Source organism: Danio rerio, chromosome 5 (assembly GCF_052040795.2).
Source record: "Danio rerio strain M-AB ecotype USA chromosome 5, GRCz13ab, whole genome shotgun sequence".
Classification (NCBI taxonomy): domain Eukaryota; kingdom Metazoa; phylum Chordata; class Actinopteri; order Cypriniformes; family Danionidae; genus Danio; species Danio rerio.
In genome coordinates, this window is record NC_141025.1 from 28537714 (window position 1) to 28555588 (window position 17875).

At 35.3% G+C, this 17875-nt stretch overlaps 1 protein-coding gene across 16 annotated transcripts in view; it reads left to right on the plus strand.

Annotated features, from left to right (window-relative positions):
• Positions 1 to 17875, plus strand: part of sfrp1a (secreted frizzled-related protein 1a) — a 52392-nt gene that overhangs the window by 21898 nt on the left and 12619 nt on the right. For 7 of the 16 annotated variants that reach the window (XR_015490017.1, XR_015490016.1, XM_087251562.1 and 4 more), the window contains one exon: positions 15176 to 15740. The exons of 7 other annotated variants lie outside the window; for them this stretch is intronic. Coding sequence is in view for 6 of the 9 variants with exons in the window: in XM_087251562.1 (XP_087107688.1) it covers positions 15257 to 15740 (484 nt within the window). In the remaining 3 variants the exon portion in view is untranslated. Of the gene's footprint in view, positions 1 to 15035; positions 15741 to 17875 lie in introns of those variants that run through there. 2 more of the 16 variants (XR_015490018.1, NM_205585.2) reach the window with 2 other exon arrangements.

A 17875-nucleotide genomic window follows, 5' to 3' on the forward strand; every position in this document is an offset into this window, starting at 1 on the left:
ATCAACATAGGTATTAATCCAGGAACATGTCCTACTTGATGAAATCAGGTTGGCGAGTAAGAGATAAACTCTCTTTGCAAGGTTTAAATTATAGATTTGGCACACATCATGAAAATGAGGTGTCCATTTTGATTGTAAACAAGGTAGGGAAGATTTTAAACAGTTCCAAATATGTGTTGACATGTTTAAAAGCAAGCCTGTAAGGTTTCTTTATCAAGTGACATTGCCAACAACTGGCCTGGCATGAATAGCAGTGTTTTTATTTTGTGAACAGTGGTTATTTTGATAATGCTATTTGTGCATGTACTTTTTCAAACATATATGAAAAACACCTATGATTTTAAGTACAGTTGAAGTCAGAATTATTAACCCCCCTGTTTATTTTTCCTCCTATTTCTGTTTAATAGAGATTTTTTTTTGTATAAAATAATATAATTTAAAATTATAAATTTAATTTAAAATTTAATTAATTAATTAATTAATTATTTAATTATTAATTTAAAATTATATTATAAATAATATAACTCACTTCTAATAGCTGATTTATTTTATCTTCGCCATGATGCCAATAACATTTGACTAGATTTTTTTCCGAACACTTCTATACAGCTTAAAGTGACAATTAAAGGCTTTACTATAGATTAATTATGTTGACTAGGCAAGTTATTGTATAATGATTGTTTGTTCTGTAGACTATAGAAAAAAATTGCTTAAATGGGCTAATAATTTTAGAAATGAACTTATGACCTAGAAATTAATTATTTATTTATTTTATTAAACAAAAACAGTTTTTATTCTAGCCAAAATAGAACAAATAAGACTTTCTCCAGAAGAAAAAAATATTATCAGACATACTGTGAAAATGTATTTGCTCCGTTAAACATCATTTGTTAAATATTAAAAATAAATAAATGAATAAAATTCAAAGGGGGGCTGAACATTTCCTAAGATATTTTTAGTTCATTGTTTACCGATGGTTTATGATTTATTGCCTTTGTCTTATAACAAAAATGATCACGCTTTTATTGCTTGATCTTCTCATGTTTTTGTGGTTCATGTCAAAGAGGGCTGTTAGATGAATTCAGCCATCTAATGATTTATTAACTCCAGAGTGTCTTTAGATTGAAACGACAAACTTAGTAAATGTATTTGCAGTTTTAAATAAAAGATTAGTTACAGATTTTGAACATGGCGTGTCATAATGTTTAAATTAGGTAAAATAGTTTAAAAAGTAAATAGTAAAATAATTTTAGTTTTAAAAGTAGTTTTGAATAACCCTGAGGGTCTTGAAATACTAACCATTATCGCATGTTCTTCTGTCAAGAGTTGGCATTCAAGGAAAATAAAAGCTTTATTGATAAGTTTAGGAGAATGGAAATCCACCTTGAAATGACCCAAGGCTAGAGCCTGTGTAGCCCATTTAAACAGCTTTAGGCATAAAGTGAGAAGGTTTGAATATGGAGAGGTAGCGAACAGCGGAGGGGGTAGATGTGAAACCAGCTTAGACAAAGAGCCCATTTTTCCATGGTCCAGACGACCCCCACTTTTGCCATTCAAGGTAAATAAATAAATAGAATTTGAGAAAGAAACCATTTACGCCCCCTGAAAGGCTGTAGGTTTGAGTGAGTGACAGACAATTGAAAAGACAAATTGTTACATTGTCTTTGGCCGTGGATAGTAGGAGAGTTGCTGCGAAAAGGCAATTATAGGCTGATGTGAACTGTGAGGTCAGAGGTCAAGCTCTGTGTCTGACCTCAAATTTGAAGGTGGCGTGTAACTGACCTCTTGTCTATGGCTTCATACTCCCTTTCTTACTCGTTCTTTGTTTGGGTTTTCCTACGACTATTTTTTTTCCCCCCTCTCAGAAAGCCGACTAGTTTCTCTTGAGAAGTGCTGACGAGGCATTTGTCCTGTAGTCACTCACCAATGTTTGATTTAATTGCTTTTCCAGTGCCTCGAAATGCTCTCTCTGGAATAGGCTCTCGGGGGCGAAAGCAAAGACATGAAATCGCTGCCAAACATTTTATATCCTAACAGTTTTAGGTTCCCATGTAGCCTATAGATTTAGAGACCATGATTAAGTGTAATCATTGGAACGCTCTTGACCAGACAAGTCCGATTAGAGCAGCACTTAATGGCATCAAGTTGCCCGTGGGCTGCCAAAACTCACATTATTTTGACAGTCAGTTGAGACGACAGGATGACCTACTGCGAGCCGGTGGAGGCTGCACTCCCATGAAGCTTGCGGGTTTGGAAAGCCCTCCCTTTTCCTGTCACATCCAGCCGGTTTGCTTAAGCGAGGAACTGTTTTCTCCAGGAACTTTGCCACCAGGCAGGTGACCTCCCCTCTTTCTGGCCTCCGCTTCACTCTTAACAGCACCTGAACTGATCATTAATCATACGACCACACTGATATGCCATATATGTAAATCAGAAACTGATACAAATCTCTAGAGACTAAAGCTTTTATATATACAGTATATTTGAACTTTGATGCACTCTTTAAATGCTCGTTGGCTTTTGTTTTAGCCCTAATCCCTACAACTTTATTTCTCTCTGTTTGTTCATCTTGATAAAGTTATGAAGAAAATTTTAGCTAAACCTTGTTGATGAATATTACAAAAAATATTAAGCTGATTAGGCAAAAGATGATAACTGTGATATACCGCGGTTTGGAAAAGTCAAGGTTTTAAAAACCACCAAAATGTTCTGCTATACAACTTGACTATACTTAAAGTGAGTAAACACATTGTTCATTACACACTGTAAAATCCAAAAATTTAGGGTAACTCAAATAATTTAAGGAAACCGATTGCAACAAACCATTTAAGTTCAAAAACTAATCCTAATGAGTTTTGTGAACTTAATCCATTTGAGTAAACGAAGCAATTTGAGCACAGTAAAACCCAATAAATAAAGAGAACTCAAACCAACTGACTACTGTAAAACCCAATATGTAAAGGCAACTCAAACCGTTTGAGGAAGTTGATTTCTACAAGCCTATTGAGTTAAAAAAAAATCTATATGAGTACTGTGAACTTCATTTAAGTTGAAGTATTTAATTAAGTCATTACCTTCAACACCTTTTCAAATGAGTAGAATTGACATTTCATTCTCATTTCATTTGGTAAAGTTGACTGTTGGGTTTTACAGTGCATAATTAAAAAAATAATAATATGAACAGTTCATTTTATTTTAAGGCACAATTTTTAAAAATATATATAATAATGCAATTAAAAAAAAAAATATGTGAATAAAACCAAGTCCCTTCTCCTCTCCCATGTCTCTCCATACACAAACTCCTAAATATTATCAATCTCGAGTGTGCCTCACTCTAGTAAGTGGGCTTGTGTGAGGCACACCAATAGAAAAACACTCTTTCGCTCTTTTCTGACACTTTAACCAACACTCGCAACATTTTTTTTGTGCATTTGCACCAGACACAATTCTACATTTTTACAATATAAAAAAAAACAAAAAAAAAACATTTAGGCTCATTTTGAAAACATAGCCCTATATACATTTTACGAATTATGTAGCCAGAAGTGTGCTTTAGGTTTTAGGGTTGGGCCGATCGTCCATCGCCGATGGCCAATAGACAACACGATCCATCGCCCCGCCCCCTTTCGCAAACCAGCTCGCGAAAAATACACACTCATGCCCTGTTTACACTCATACGTCTTAGTGTTTAAATGGCATTCTAGAACAAAAATGATCCACATCCACACCGTGTTTTACCTAGCATTTCTGAACAGACCTCTGTCCGGTGAAAATGCACATCACGTGACCACACAGCCACACGCTGTCATGCCCTCCTCTGAACAGAGAGTAGTGGACTTGGGAGATTTTATGAAGGATTTACCGCTGGATCGCGTCTAACTACACTTGTTAAACGTGATATTCAGACATCCCAAGTCTCTATGCATTTGCAGGACTCATAATGCCTGCAAAATGTGATAATCTCCCGGAAATCGCTCGTCTCCCCCCCGGTCCTCAAATAAGTCGCGCACCCTTCTCACCCCTGACCTAAAGTGAGTGTTCAGGTCAATCGGTGCTTTTGGAAACACTGTTCCTTGGGTTTGGGGAAGGAGGAGGGTGGGTCAGTTGATCAGTCAGTCAGTCGATCAGTCACCAGTGCCTTCTTGTGGATATACATAAGAACAGCAGGCGCAAATAGCACTTGCGTGAGAAATTCTCAAAAAGTGTACACAGCCACCTCTGGTGGATTCCCAAAAACTGCGAAAAAATACCTCCTGGGACATATTTGGTGCTCTCCAGAAATGTATAGCAGTACATTTGCAGAATGAACCTGGGTTGAAGAAATCTTGTGAGTTTATAAAATGTGCTTCACACAGATATAGTGGGCTTGACAAACCACCTGTAGAAACGCACATACTTTCTCTCTTAAAAAGAAACAAATAAATAAAAGATTTTTACTCTAGCACTAAATTCACAGAGGACAAACAGTTTCTTTGTATAATTAGCACTTCTTGTGAGTTTTGCCTCTCCTTGTTAAACTCCTGAATTCCTCTTCAATTGTTAGTCGTTTTGGACAAAAGCGTTTGCTATTTGACTAAAGGTAAAGTAAATCAACTATGAGTATTATATATTTGGTATCATATCTGGTTTAATTGAAAAAAACTAAATTGAAACATTAATAGCTTTATTTAAGTGATATAAAGTAACAAAACATGTTGTCACATTTATTTTTTAGTTAAGTCTCTCTGCATTTTTCTTCAAGAGTGATTTTAGCCTAACTGGTTCAAGTCACTGAGTTATTTAAACCAAAAAAAAAATGTCAATCTGACCTTTAGTGAAGTTTAAAGTATGTTTCACCAATATAATAAGTAATGTTTTCATGCTAGCATATCCAGTGAACTTTTATCAAGCCTGCTGACACTAAAGTAATGCTTTGTTTGTAACATTACGAAAACCTTTTTAAGAACAATTTGAGAATGTTTCTTAGTATAGCCTCTATATGGATACAATGCATTGTACACAAACTATTGCACATATGCCAGAACACAAAGCATGTTGCAGTAAACAGGGGAAAGACTTGTGGCTAAAATGTGAAGGTTCTAGAAGGACAGATTATTCAGTGGTTGGAATAACTAAATGCAACACACCATGCCTTCCTCGTTAAAATGCAATGAGTTCCTGATGAGACCACATTAAAGCTGCTTTGTGAGAAAAAAGAAATGCATCAAGCTGGACAGATTCCCATTTTGTTTACAAATGGTCACCAGTGAGGTGTTGCTCTGACTTAAAAAGCCTTTGTTTTAAAAAAAACTAGTTTCATTCTTTTCACTTCAAGGGACAATGAATGACTGCTGTATACAGTACGTGCCACACAAATAGCCTTATCTTTAATAATCAGCAGCCATTCCATTTTAGGGGTCATTAAGGGTCATGATTTCATAATTAAAGCCACTAATTTCACAGCTGATTAGAGAATAAAGCCACCGAGGTAGTTAGCATTGGAAGATTTGCAGTAATTGAGTTGATAATGGTCTCAGGCAAACAGTGATTCACAATTAAATGAACTGAAATGACAGCTGATATGTCTGGCGCTCATTTAAACTAGCGTGGCTGTGAAATGTTGTTTATGTGAGGGTTTATATGTGCGGATGTTAAACTGGGTGTCCCAAGAGCCCTGTTTAGCATCATGTCGAGTAGCGTGCAAAAGAAAGATGAGAGGCCCGAGGCTCCACAAGTTGGACAAATGTCTTTGCCCATGCATGAAGTCACAGAGCCACCGCAACACATGTTTCTACGTCTGGTGAATGTCATGCATCAGCTGACCTAATTCACTCTACTTTAGTCGCTCTTTGTGCTCCAGGTCCTAGAGCCATGGGTGAAAAAAAAGCTATTGCGGTTTGGATTTGTGAGTCTTATAATTATACTGTTTAATTTATAGATCATAATGATTATTTACATGTTGGTGCAGCCTGCAGGGCTGTATGTACATGTAATGAATCAAAGCAGGCTTTAAAGAAATAAAGAAGACAAGCAAACTTTGTTGGGGTCTATTATTTTTCTTTCATATATATATATATATATATATATATATATATATATATATATATATATATATATATATATATATATATATATATATATACAACTACTCTTTTTTTAAAGTTTGTCCCATTTAAATCAAATTAAGCACAAAAAGAAATCCCTCGGTAATATTGAAGCACTTATACTGAAGAATATAAAACAGCAAAGCAGATTAATATGATTTACAGATGAAAATATGTTTCAGTGGTAAAATACAGTGGAGAAAAAAGTGTGTTCTTTGGTGGCATGAGGTTCCTGTAATTATAAACAGATGGATGTCAAAATGGCTCTGAGCTCTCCAGCATTACCTCCCAGTCACAAACTCCTGCCCTGTTTTTATTAAGATGTTCTGACATGGATTTGGTAAATGTTCAGTTTGCGGTGCTCCTCTTTGGAGCAAAATCTTTTCTTTTTTTATTATTATTTTATTATTATTTTTTTTATTTAATTTTATTTTTGTTTTCAAAAAGGTGATATCTGTTCTGTTCTGTTTTCTATTTTTTCTATTTTTAATAATTATAATTATATATACTTAATTTTTTTTTGTTTTGTTTGTTTAGAGTCAAAATGTTATTTATTTAAAGTTTATATGTAATGTCAAGTTAATTGTTTTTTTTTTTTTGTTTAAAAAAAGGTGATAAAACACAATAAAATACAACACAGTAATAAATATACACTCACCTCTCACTTTATTAGGTACACCTTTCTAACTGCTTGTTAAAGCAAATTTCTAATCAGCCAATCAAATGGCTGCAACTCAATGCATTTAGCCATGTAGACATGGTCAATACGATCTCCTTCAGTTAAATCCAAGCATCAGAAGGGGAAGAAAGGCGATTTATGTGACTTAACGTGGCATGGTTGTTGGTGCCAGATGAGCTGGTCTGAGTATTTCAGTAACTTCTGATCTGCCGGGTTTGACAACCACAGCCATCTCTAGGGTTTTCAGAGAATGGTCCGAAAAAGAAAAAATATCCAGTGAGCCGCAGTTCTGTTGGCACAAATGCCTTATTGATGCCAGAGGTCAGAGGAGAATGGCCAGACTGGTTCAAGCTGATAGAAAGGCAACAGTAACTCAAATAACCACTCATTACAATCGAGGTATGCAGAAGAGCAACTCTGAACGCAAACCAAGTCCAACCTTGAGGTTGGTGTAGGGTATATTTTCTTATCACACTTTGGGCCTTTTAGTACGAATTGTTGCTGACTATGTCCATCCCTTTTTGTCCACAGTGTACTTCTTCTAATGTCTACCTTCAGCAGGATAATGTACCATGTCATAAAGCGCGAATCATCTCAGACTAGTATCTTGAACATGACAATGAGTTCACTGTACTCAAATGGCCTCCACAGTCACCAGATGTCAATCCAATAGAGCACTTTTAGGTTGTGGTGGAATTAGAGATTTGCATCATGGATGTGCAGCCAACAAATCTGCAGCAACCGTGTGATGCTATACGTCAATATGGACGACAATCTCTGAGGAAAATTTCTAGTACCTGTTAAATCTATGCCACGAAGGATTAAGGCAGTTCTGAGGGCAAAAGGGTATCCAACACGGTAATAGTAAGGTGTACCAAATAAAGTGGCCTGTGAGTGTATAATTTATGTATACTCGGCAGATTAAGAATACAAATGCGTTGTAAGGTGACTTAATTCCCAGCAATGGACAGTGAAATATCAGGTATAAATGAATCTATTTTAAAATGTATAAGTAAATTGTCCAAGATTTACCTTCTATGCCAAATTAACATGCAGTAAACTGCAAGTTGAAAAATATTTATATAAAGCAAGCTAGCAAAACAATTAAAAAACAGAAGGATAGTGAATGAAGATACATGAGAATGATTTTGAACACCGCAAGTGTTTTTAAAAATGCATAAACAGAACAAACCGTAATGTGGGCAAGATGAGAGATTGTGATAAAATTTAGAAAGTACTCTTGAAAGAATCTTATTATAACCCGTAAAGACCTTTGAAATCACTAAAATAATTTGGCTTTGTGATATGGAACAGTCATGTGGTCCAGACCTGCCAGGAACTAGTTGTACCTTTCCCTATAAACAATAAGAATCAAGCATTCTGCCCACATTATAAGCTTGTTTATTTTTGTATGTTGCATTTTTAGCAGTGTTTAATCTACGTTGTTTGTCACCCTTTAGCAACAAAAATTTATAAATTTGTAAGAGTTTAGCTCTTTTTGGCTCATTTGTGTAAAATATAATAAGTGGTTTAATGCATGCTGTCAGTGTATTGTAATCATTAACAGACATTACAGCAAGAACTTGCCAACATCTGATGTGAGCTGATTCACTCGAATACAGGATGGTGATCATGTCTGCGAAGTTAAATGATGATATCACTGACTGTATAAACCAAAAAAACATGTTAGGTTGGTAAACTATAGACTTGAGTGGTTATCGGCTGCAATGTTACTACCATCACGGGACAGGCTTCTAAATGGACTTGCGGAGGTAAAGGGATTTTCTCTGCTTACCTTGGCTTTAAGCTGTGAAAGAAAAGTAACAGCATGTTTGCTTTACTGCTCCTCACTTTTTCCTCTTTTTCTCTTCGGCGCAAATCAATCTGTCATCCCTGCTGGCGGCTGGAGAGAACATTGCGAATGTCAGAGAGTCCATCTTTTACTCTCTGGCAGACTTTTTGAAGGCCTGTGGTGCAGAATGGTAGATATATTGTCTCTTTATCCTGAAACACCCTGGAGATGTTATGATGGTTTACCAAAAAAAAAAAAAAAAAACTTAATTGCTATTAGGCATCGGCCGATATAAGATTCTGAGGGTATAAAAACCTTACATAAAAACATCATGGTTTTAAGGGTATTGTGATTACTGCTCTAAAATATAATACTTTAAAATGTCCGGGTAAAACACTTAACCTTTTTTCCCTTTGAACACAATATATTTTATTTTGAGAAGCATTTAAAATATTTTGGAGCAGTAAACATGTCAGGCTGAATGATCATAAATCATTGACTTCTGCTGTCTTCATTAGTTTCAAAAACAGATTTCTTTACAATTTAAAACAGCCTCTTTAGAGATCTTTTCGGCTGAAGATACTGTTGTCCTAAAAACATAAACAAAAAAAGTAAATAAAAAAAAATTGTGCACATACCTTAGGAACGATATAGCAGAAAATGTTGGTGGTTTTAAAACCTTGACTTTGGCAAACCATGGTAAACCTTAAAAATGATTATCATTCCATGCCTAATTGCTACAGTATGTCCAAAATGATCATTTTAAACATTGTCTGCTCTAAATCCAACTTAAGTTGCATCAACCAAATCAGCTTGAAGGTTCAGAGACCTCTTCATGAGAATTTATTTATCTTATTTCTTTTTTTAATGAGCATCAACTGTTATACTTTACACTACACAGTAAGGGTGTAGAATAAGCTTGGATGTTAGGGTGTGTCCCCACCAATATCCATTCACTGATTATTAAAATGTCCCCACCAATAATTTAATCGCCTTCAAAATTAAATAATACATTGTCAAGTCAGGCTTACTGTGCAAGTCTTAGATGAGACATGAGCATAAGCAGCTACGTATCAGTCACTGGAAGTCTAGTTCGCTACAAGTTCACCATAATAGTAACCATGGATGTGCAATTAATAAAAAAAATATATATTTTGATTTTGGCCTCCAAGATGATTATGAAAAAACAACAATTGAGATAAAATGGTTATTGTGTCATATTCCTCCCCCTTTCGCGAAGTCTGCATTTATTCCTTGTCAAAGCAAAATCATGTAGTGGTGGAAAGAGTAGTGAAAAATCATACTTGAGTAAAAGTACCATTACTTGCCTAAAAATGTAGCGCAGGTAGAGTAAAAGTATCTGTTGTAAATATTACTCAAAGTATGAGTAAAAAGTAGCTCTTTTAAAAAGTACTCGGGAGTAGTGAGTATCACGATGTAAAACGTTGATGCATTTAAATGTAATTTGTGGATGTGTAAACGTAACATTCTGTAGTCCATTTAGTTATTGCCCAGCAGGCACACAAAGCCATAAGACATTAATATTAGATCAGATTTAGGTTTTGATGTCAGGTGACCAAAATTCAATATCTAGCCAGCGTCTAAAGACAAAATTATTTTGATGTCCACTAACAATGTCAAATGACGTTGATTTTAGGTTGTGTTGCAAAGTGACCAAAATTCAACGTCGAGCCAACTTGTTAAACCAACGTCATATTGACATCAAATACTGACATTTATTAGTCCAGTATGGCAACCAAAATTCAACATCTGATGGAAGTCATAGTGGTAACATCCACGCAACATCAAGCTGTAACATCATTAGACATTGATATTTGGTTGATTTTAGGTTGGGCGTTGGACATTGACGGCAGCCTGATGTTGGGTTCTGACGTCAACCTGATTTTCATTTCCAAACAAAATGCAACGTCCCCACGACGTTGGGGTACAACGTCAATTTCTTGACGTCTTGTGCCTGCTGGGTGTTTAAGGTCATTTCGGTCATCATACAGTAAACATCTGCCATCTTCTCATGAGTGACATGCATCTAAACATTCTCTGGGTCATTGTGCGTAAAGATTTTGGACACTTTTAATACTTCCAAGCAGTTTGCTGCAATTCTTAAAAGCCCCTGTCTTGAGGTAGTTCATTATGATGCAATTTACCTTCTATAGGCGATTTGATTGGACATGAATCACTGATTTTTCTAAAAACCATAGACAAGAAACTAAGTAGAGGCTGCAGGTTGAAGGAAAGTAGTGGAGTAAAAGTACCAATACTTCACCAAAAATGGACTCAAGGTAAAAGTACACATTTTTAAAACGACTCAATAAATCACAATTTCTGAGAAAAACTACTCAAAGTAGTTTGAGTATTTGACATTTGTTTACACCACTGAAACCATCTACATTTACTTTTGCACCACACAACATGCTTGATTTAATGTTGTTTTTATTACTAATTGTATTTGATTTATTTGTTAAAGTTTTTTAAGTGTAAAATAGAATGTGCTGTTCTGTTTGCACACTTAGAGAAGGAAAAGAACAGGAACATGTAAAGTCATCTTTCAGCTTAAAATTGCAATATTATACTTGCAAAAATGTGTTCTGGTGGTAAGTAATTATGCACAAATAAGCCTTTATTTGTGCATATAGTTTAATAATTTAATGGTACTTTAATAAGTCTTTATTAATCTTCCTTTTTGTCAGACATTCCTTTAACTTTACATTTTAAATGTGAAGTTACATTTAAATTTTACAATTAGGGTTGGTGTCAAATTATCAATATCAAAAGCAAATATATGCCCTTGCTACACTGATACTTTTTCCTACTCCCACATATCTCCCACATAAACTAGTTGTTTGTTTATAAACATAATGGTTGCCATGATCCACCTTGACATAGACGAGGTTGTCTATAATTAATTTGTAATTAAGGTCTAGTTGAAACCGTAAAATTAAAGATTTACAGAGCAGCCAAACCCCAAAAGGCACAAGAATGACACTCCGCTTCAACTCATTTAGTGTCTTGACAAGCCTTAACAAAGACACAAATTAAGCAACCAATTCAAGTCCAACAGAGTCTTAAGAGACGAGCAATAAAGCAGAATCGCTTTCTCTCTGGTACACTGCTTTCTCCCTCCTGAGTGATTATGGAGTGCGAACATGTTTTATAACTTGACGCGTGACATATAAAAAGTATCTCTTAGCCTAAATCAACAGGGCTGTATGAACGGGAACAACTATTTCCTACTCCCTCTCCCTCAGTTTCCTCAACCCAACATGAAAGTTCTAAAGCTATCTGTAAATGTTAGTCATTGGCTTTGCAACACATGCAGACAAGCACTCACAGGTTGGTGTAAATTGTGGAAATGTGGTATACAATCTTGTGAATTCCCCAGGAGGTGTCGGAACAACATTATTTTAAATAAATGAAGTCTTAGGCTTCGGAGTCATGAGTAAATCAAATGGAATGCATATTTCCAGTTTACATCATGTGTAGTACCTTGGAATTGATATTATAACGGTTAAATAGGCATTGATGCAACTTGCTATGTAATTTAATTAAGGTTTCTTATTTTTCACACATGGGTGTGGAACTCTCCAACAGGAGACAAAGACCTCCCATTATGCATCATGACATTCCTGCATTCATCCATCTATTCTCCTTTAAATCAGGAAAAGTTGCTGTGTTTAGGTGCTGTGGTTAGTATTAGATTAGACCTTTCGTGTACCCGCATGCGCATTTTACTGATAATGATCTCCATTGTGGCTGAGGAAACCACTTTGCATAAAGGGTTCAATGGGCTCTCAATACAGCAACCACAGTTTTGCTTTGTTGGTTTAAATGTTATGTTAAGAGGCCTACTGTTGGGTCACTTTTCCACTCACAGCCATTCAATTAGCATTCATGCAGGCACCTCTCTGCGTGATATTAGCTTGATCAAGTTCTTTTTCACTCTACACCAGAGGCTATACAAACAGAAAAGGCATTCATTTATTCAGCTTAAGAGACTCTGTAAACTCTCGGGCTGGCCGGTCCATCAGCCAAGAATTTTCTCTGGAAAGGCGCTGGGTGAAAAAATGCTTCAGTTAAGAGCTGTTGAGGGCTTCGCGTTGTTTCTTCTGATAAGCCTGAACTCCCTTTTCCTGACGCCATTGCATTTTAGGCCCCATATCTTTTGGATATGTTCAAGCTCATGTAGATCGTGTCATGTTGTTTAGTTTAGCGTAAATGAAGTTCAGTCTTAGCTGACTTATGTTTAACCAAATTCTTCGAAAAAGTCTTTTATGCTGTAAAACCTTATGTGTTTGTCAAAATATGTGTTTTATAAGTAATCTCTAACCTGACATGACTTTCTTGATCAAAGTCTCATTTCAAAAGCATTCCTAATACATCATCAGATATCAGCATATTTCTTATTTCAGCTTTAAATACTTTTTATTTGACTATTGACAATTAAGATGTTATAAGGTTTTTAGGTTTTCCTTTAATTATTTGTAGCTTATGAAATAAAATAAGAGTCATGATTCAGCATAGTATATCATCAAAGCAAATAAAATCACCATATGAGTCTACTTCACTTGACTGAATAATTATTCAGCTGGCTGTATGGTAAGTCATTATTAAATAATATTCAAAGTCATCAAGGTTTTTAATGTCTATTTTTATATTGTCTGTATAAAATATGGCTGTATATTATAATATATATTAGTTGAAGTCAGAATTATTAGCCCTCTTTTGAATTTACTAAATGATATTTAACAGAGCAAGGAACTTTTCACAGACATTTTAAGGTCAAAATTATTAGCCACTTTAAGCTATATATATATATATATATATATATATATATATATATATATATATATATATATATATATAATTTTTTTTTTTTTTCGATAGTCTACAGAACAAACAATCGTTATAGGATTACTTGCCTAGTTACCTTAACCTAGTTAACCCAATTTATTTAGTTAAGCCTTTAAATGTCTCTTTAGGCTGTATAAAAGTGTCTTGAAAAACATCTAGTCAAATATTATTTACTGTCATCATGGCAATAAAATAAGTTATACGAGATGAGTTATTAAAACTATTTTGTTTAGAAATGAGCATACATACATACATGCATGCTTGTTTGTTTGTTTGTTTGTTTTCATACATTTGTGAGTTTTTATCCAGAGGCAGTTTTATTCAGAAATGGAAACTAAAATAATAAATCAATTGTAAATCAATTTGATCAGAGGAAGTTTTATAACACACAGCTTATAAAAGAACAAAAATATAACATTATAGTGCAATGTTCATTGAGATAAATGTTCGTCAAGTGTCTGATATTTGATACCATATTTTAGGAATGATGTAGGCCTCGTTACTTTAAGAACAAGTAAACCAAAGTTTCCTCAATTTGATTAGAATTTGTCTAACACGCTACTAAGCATAAAAAATGCAATCTTACATATACTTTTGCAAAGTAATTAATGATTTGACTGCAAGATATGTACCACAACCTGAACATAGAATTTATTTCAATTTGGCAACTAAAATGTCAATTAAACGAAATATAAAGTATGTCCTAAAGAAGATGTGTAGAAGATCTAGAAGTTTTGGATTTTAATGTTTCAGATATGTTAACTGTGGGCTTAGGCTGAGTTCAAATGGAACTGTGTGCAATTAGGTGTAGGCTGTATTATTCCAAACACCAGGACTCACTTTTTCTAAATGCCATATTGGGAAAAGCAAGAGAATTTTTATTTTTAATACCAATCTGCTATCATTTATCATAATATTAAGCTTTCTATTATTCTACACAGGTCGGGGGACTACTTTAGAAAACAATTCGCGTGCATTCTACACAGTAATATTTTTTCCACATCGAAGAACAATATAATGACGGTGTTGCTTTAAAATGTCGTGACAACGAGAGCTGGTGGTAATGAGCTCTGAGCTGTCTTCAAACTTCATTATCTCACCAATGTGATTAGCAAAACAACTGCGCAGAGGATAGCTAACATTCACCGGCCGATTTCACACCTTAACAACTTAATTTGGCTTGTTGAATTACAAATGAGACCACGAACAGTGAGCGAATAATGTCTGAAGACATTAAATAACTGGTTCGCGGTATTAACAGAAATATATTGTATTGCATTTAACGTTAACTTTGCGTGTCCCTACATGCATTTAACATGCAGTACAGTATTGATTTTAAAAAGTCATGTTTTACATATCAGGTAGCTCTTATCAGCTCTTTAGTAAATGTAATTATCACGAGCCTTCAGCATAACTTCTAATGCATTTCAATGCCAGGAATAATGTTATCGAAATTAATGTTATTCGCGAGAGAAACGCGCGCGGGCGGGTGGATATTGACTCATTCATTGGGTCATTGAATACTTTGATTGACACACGAGAAGCAAAAGGTGCAGAAAGTTTCCTATTGGTCGCCGCTTGTCTCTCGGTCTCCCCTGATCTCCAGCGCAGCGCATTTCAAGCAGCTCCGCCGTGCGAGTCAGCAACAGCTACGGGGCTTCAAAAGGGTGGAGTTTCCACCGCTTCACCACTTTGACTTCGGAGTCTTATAAAATTCAGAGGTATTTGTCTCTCTCTCTTCCCATTCTCTAGACAAAGAGGACTTGATTTTACTCTTAAGGCTCACAGTTTTCAGGGGTTGCTTTGACTGGAGTTCCTGAGCAGGAGTCCACAATGAAGTCCCTTGCATCTTTGTCCCTTTGGAGGATCATCATTTTGATACTGCCACTGGTCTCTTTAGGCCAGACATTTGAGTATGGCTGGCCTGATAACTATGACAAGCCACCCCAGTGTGTGGACATCCCAGTTGACCTGAGGCTTTGTCAAGGTGTGGGCTATCACCAGATGCTGCTGCCCAACTTGCTGGAGCATGAGAGTATGGCTGAGGTCAAGCAGCAAGCGGGCAGCTGGGTGCCTCTGTTGCATAAGAACTGCGACCCAGGCACTCAGTTGTTGCTGTGCTCCCTGTTTGCCCCTGTGTGTATGGAGAGGCCCATCTACCCTTGCCGCAGGCTCTGTGAAAATGTGCGTGATGGCTGCTCTCCCATCATGGCAGCATTCGGGTTCCCCTGGCCTCATATACTCACCTGCGACAAGTTTCCTCAAGATGACATGTGCATCAACACACCCAATGATACTTCCACCTCCGAACCCAACGGTAAGTCTAAATGACTAATTCTAAAAACATTTGGAGTCTATGTGTTCAGTTGTAATATGAAAACATGAAGACAAATGCATGGCTAATCTAAATATATCTTATATTATCATACACTGTAAAAAAATCCCGAAATTTCTCATCATGTTGCTGTAATTTTCACAGTAAATTATATTAGTATTAATTACTAGTCATTAATAATTAGTAATTATAAATTTTATTGGGAAATTAAGGCAAGCATCACGATTACAGCAAATTGCTGTAAAAAGGGCTATATCTTTTGTACGTTAGTTATAAAAATTAAAAACAGAAATTAATACACAAACTTTTTATTGTAGTACAAGCACTTCTTTGATATTTAGAAATATTTACAGAATTATTGTTATGAACTACCTCGCAGTAATTTACTGTGAATTTACATACAGTAACATACTGTGAAAGTAATGCTATTATTCAGTAATTTACTGTAAAATTAAGGTTGAATATTTTACAGTCAATCTAAATATACCTCATAAAATCAAACACTGTAAAAAAATCCCAGAATTTCACAAAATGTCACTGTAATTTTTACAGTAATTTACATTAGTGTCACTTTACAGGATTTAACTTTGAATTAATTTGTATTCATAATATTATTGGGAAATTAAGGCAGGCATCATGATTACCGCAAATTACTCTAAAAGGACTAAATCTTTTGCATGTTACAGAAATTAAAAACATAAATGGATGATTTTTTTCTAGTACAGGCACTTTTTTGGATAGAAGTATTGTTATTATGAACTACCTCACAGTAATTTACGGTGAATTCACATGCAGTAACTTACTGTAAAAGTAATGCAATTTATTATCCAGTTATTTACTGTAAACTTAAGGTCGAATATTTTACAGTCAATCGAAATATTTCTTATACACATTTTGTAGTTCAAAGAAAAAAAGTTTAGCAAATAACATGTTTTACAGTTTAAATAACAATAACCAATTTTGTTTCTCCATGCACAATGTATACATTCAGTATTATTTTACCCACTTTACAAGCATTTTACCTTTTGCTGTGTGTGAGAAATAACACCTGAACTTTTTAAAAACAGATGCAGTGTTTTTTCAGGGACTGGTGTCCATTTGGGGGTTTTCATCTGGAGTTATCACACCTTTTGTTGCCTCTAAGGATCTCAAATATCTCATGTTTGTGTGTCTGATTTGACAGATGATTTTGATGATTTTGAGAACATGTGTTCTAGGTACAGAGACAGAGGGGATGTGGCGTCTTGGTAAAGCACGATAGATGGATATCCAGGGTTTTTTTTTTTGCTTTTTTAACAGCTGGTAGCAATTGATTTTGGGGTGTTATTTGAGTTCCAAGACAACACTAGGATGTGTTCCAAAAACCGACCCTTACATATTTATTTATTTAGTGTTATTTCGCAACTGCAGCGCCTACCTTTTTTGTAAGAGATACTTTTATTGAGTAGCTTTTCTTAGTCAAAAACACAAGTAAAAATGGCTGTTTGTTAGCAACCCTATTATTTCTGTAGATGTAATGTCATTTCAAAGCCAGGCCACCCTGCTGTGCCTGTTAATAAGGTTTTTTTTCATAAGGTAATGCAGGAGGATAGTGCTTAGTTCAGACACAGAGAGAGATTTGAACAGCTGCTTTTATTTACTAAAGGCACTTAAGCAGAAAATGTAAGTTTTCAGTGGTTAGAAAAGAAATAAATACACTTCCACTCTTTTAAAAACAGCATCTGTAATATAAAGCAAATTTAGATAAGACTTTTTTTCAAAGTATCTTAATGTTACCAGGTATTTTATCAGGACACCAGTCAGACTTTCCCTATGGAAACACTCAAGCCTTATAGTTGTATGTCCCAGAAAAGGGAAAGTACAACTAGCTTATGTAGATGGCTCATAAATTACAAGGGAATTTCCATTTCAAAAGTTGCAACATGGTGCTTAAGACTGAACAGACTGTTTGCCAGAACGATGTACCACACTGAGAGAAGATACTTTTGTGACTTCAGCCATCTGCCCTAGCCTGCTGTTAGTGACGCAGAGTCCTGAGTGAGCGATCTCTAGCAGGGTGGCTTGGAAGCTGGAATACCAGAGAAGTTAAATTAATAAGCACCCCATCGAGATCCTGT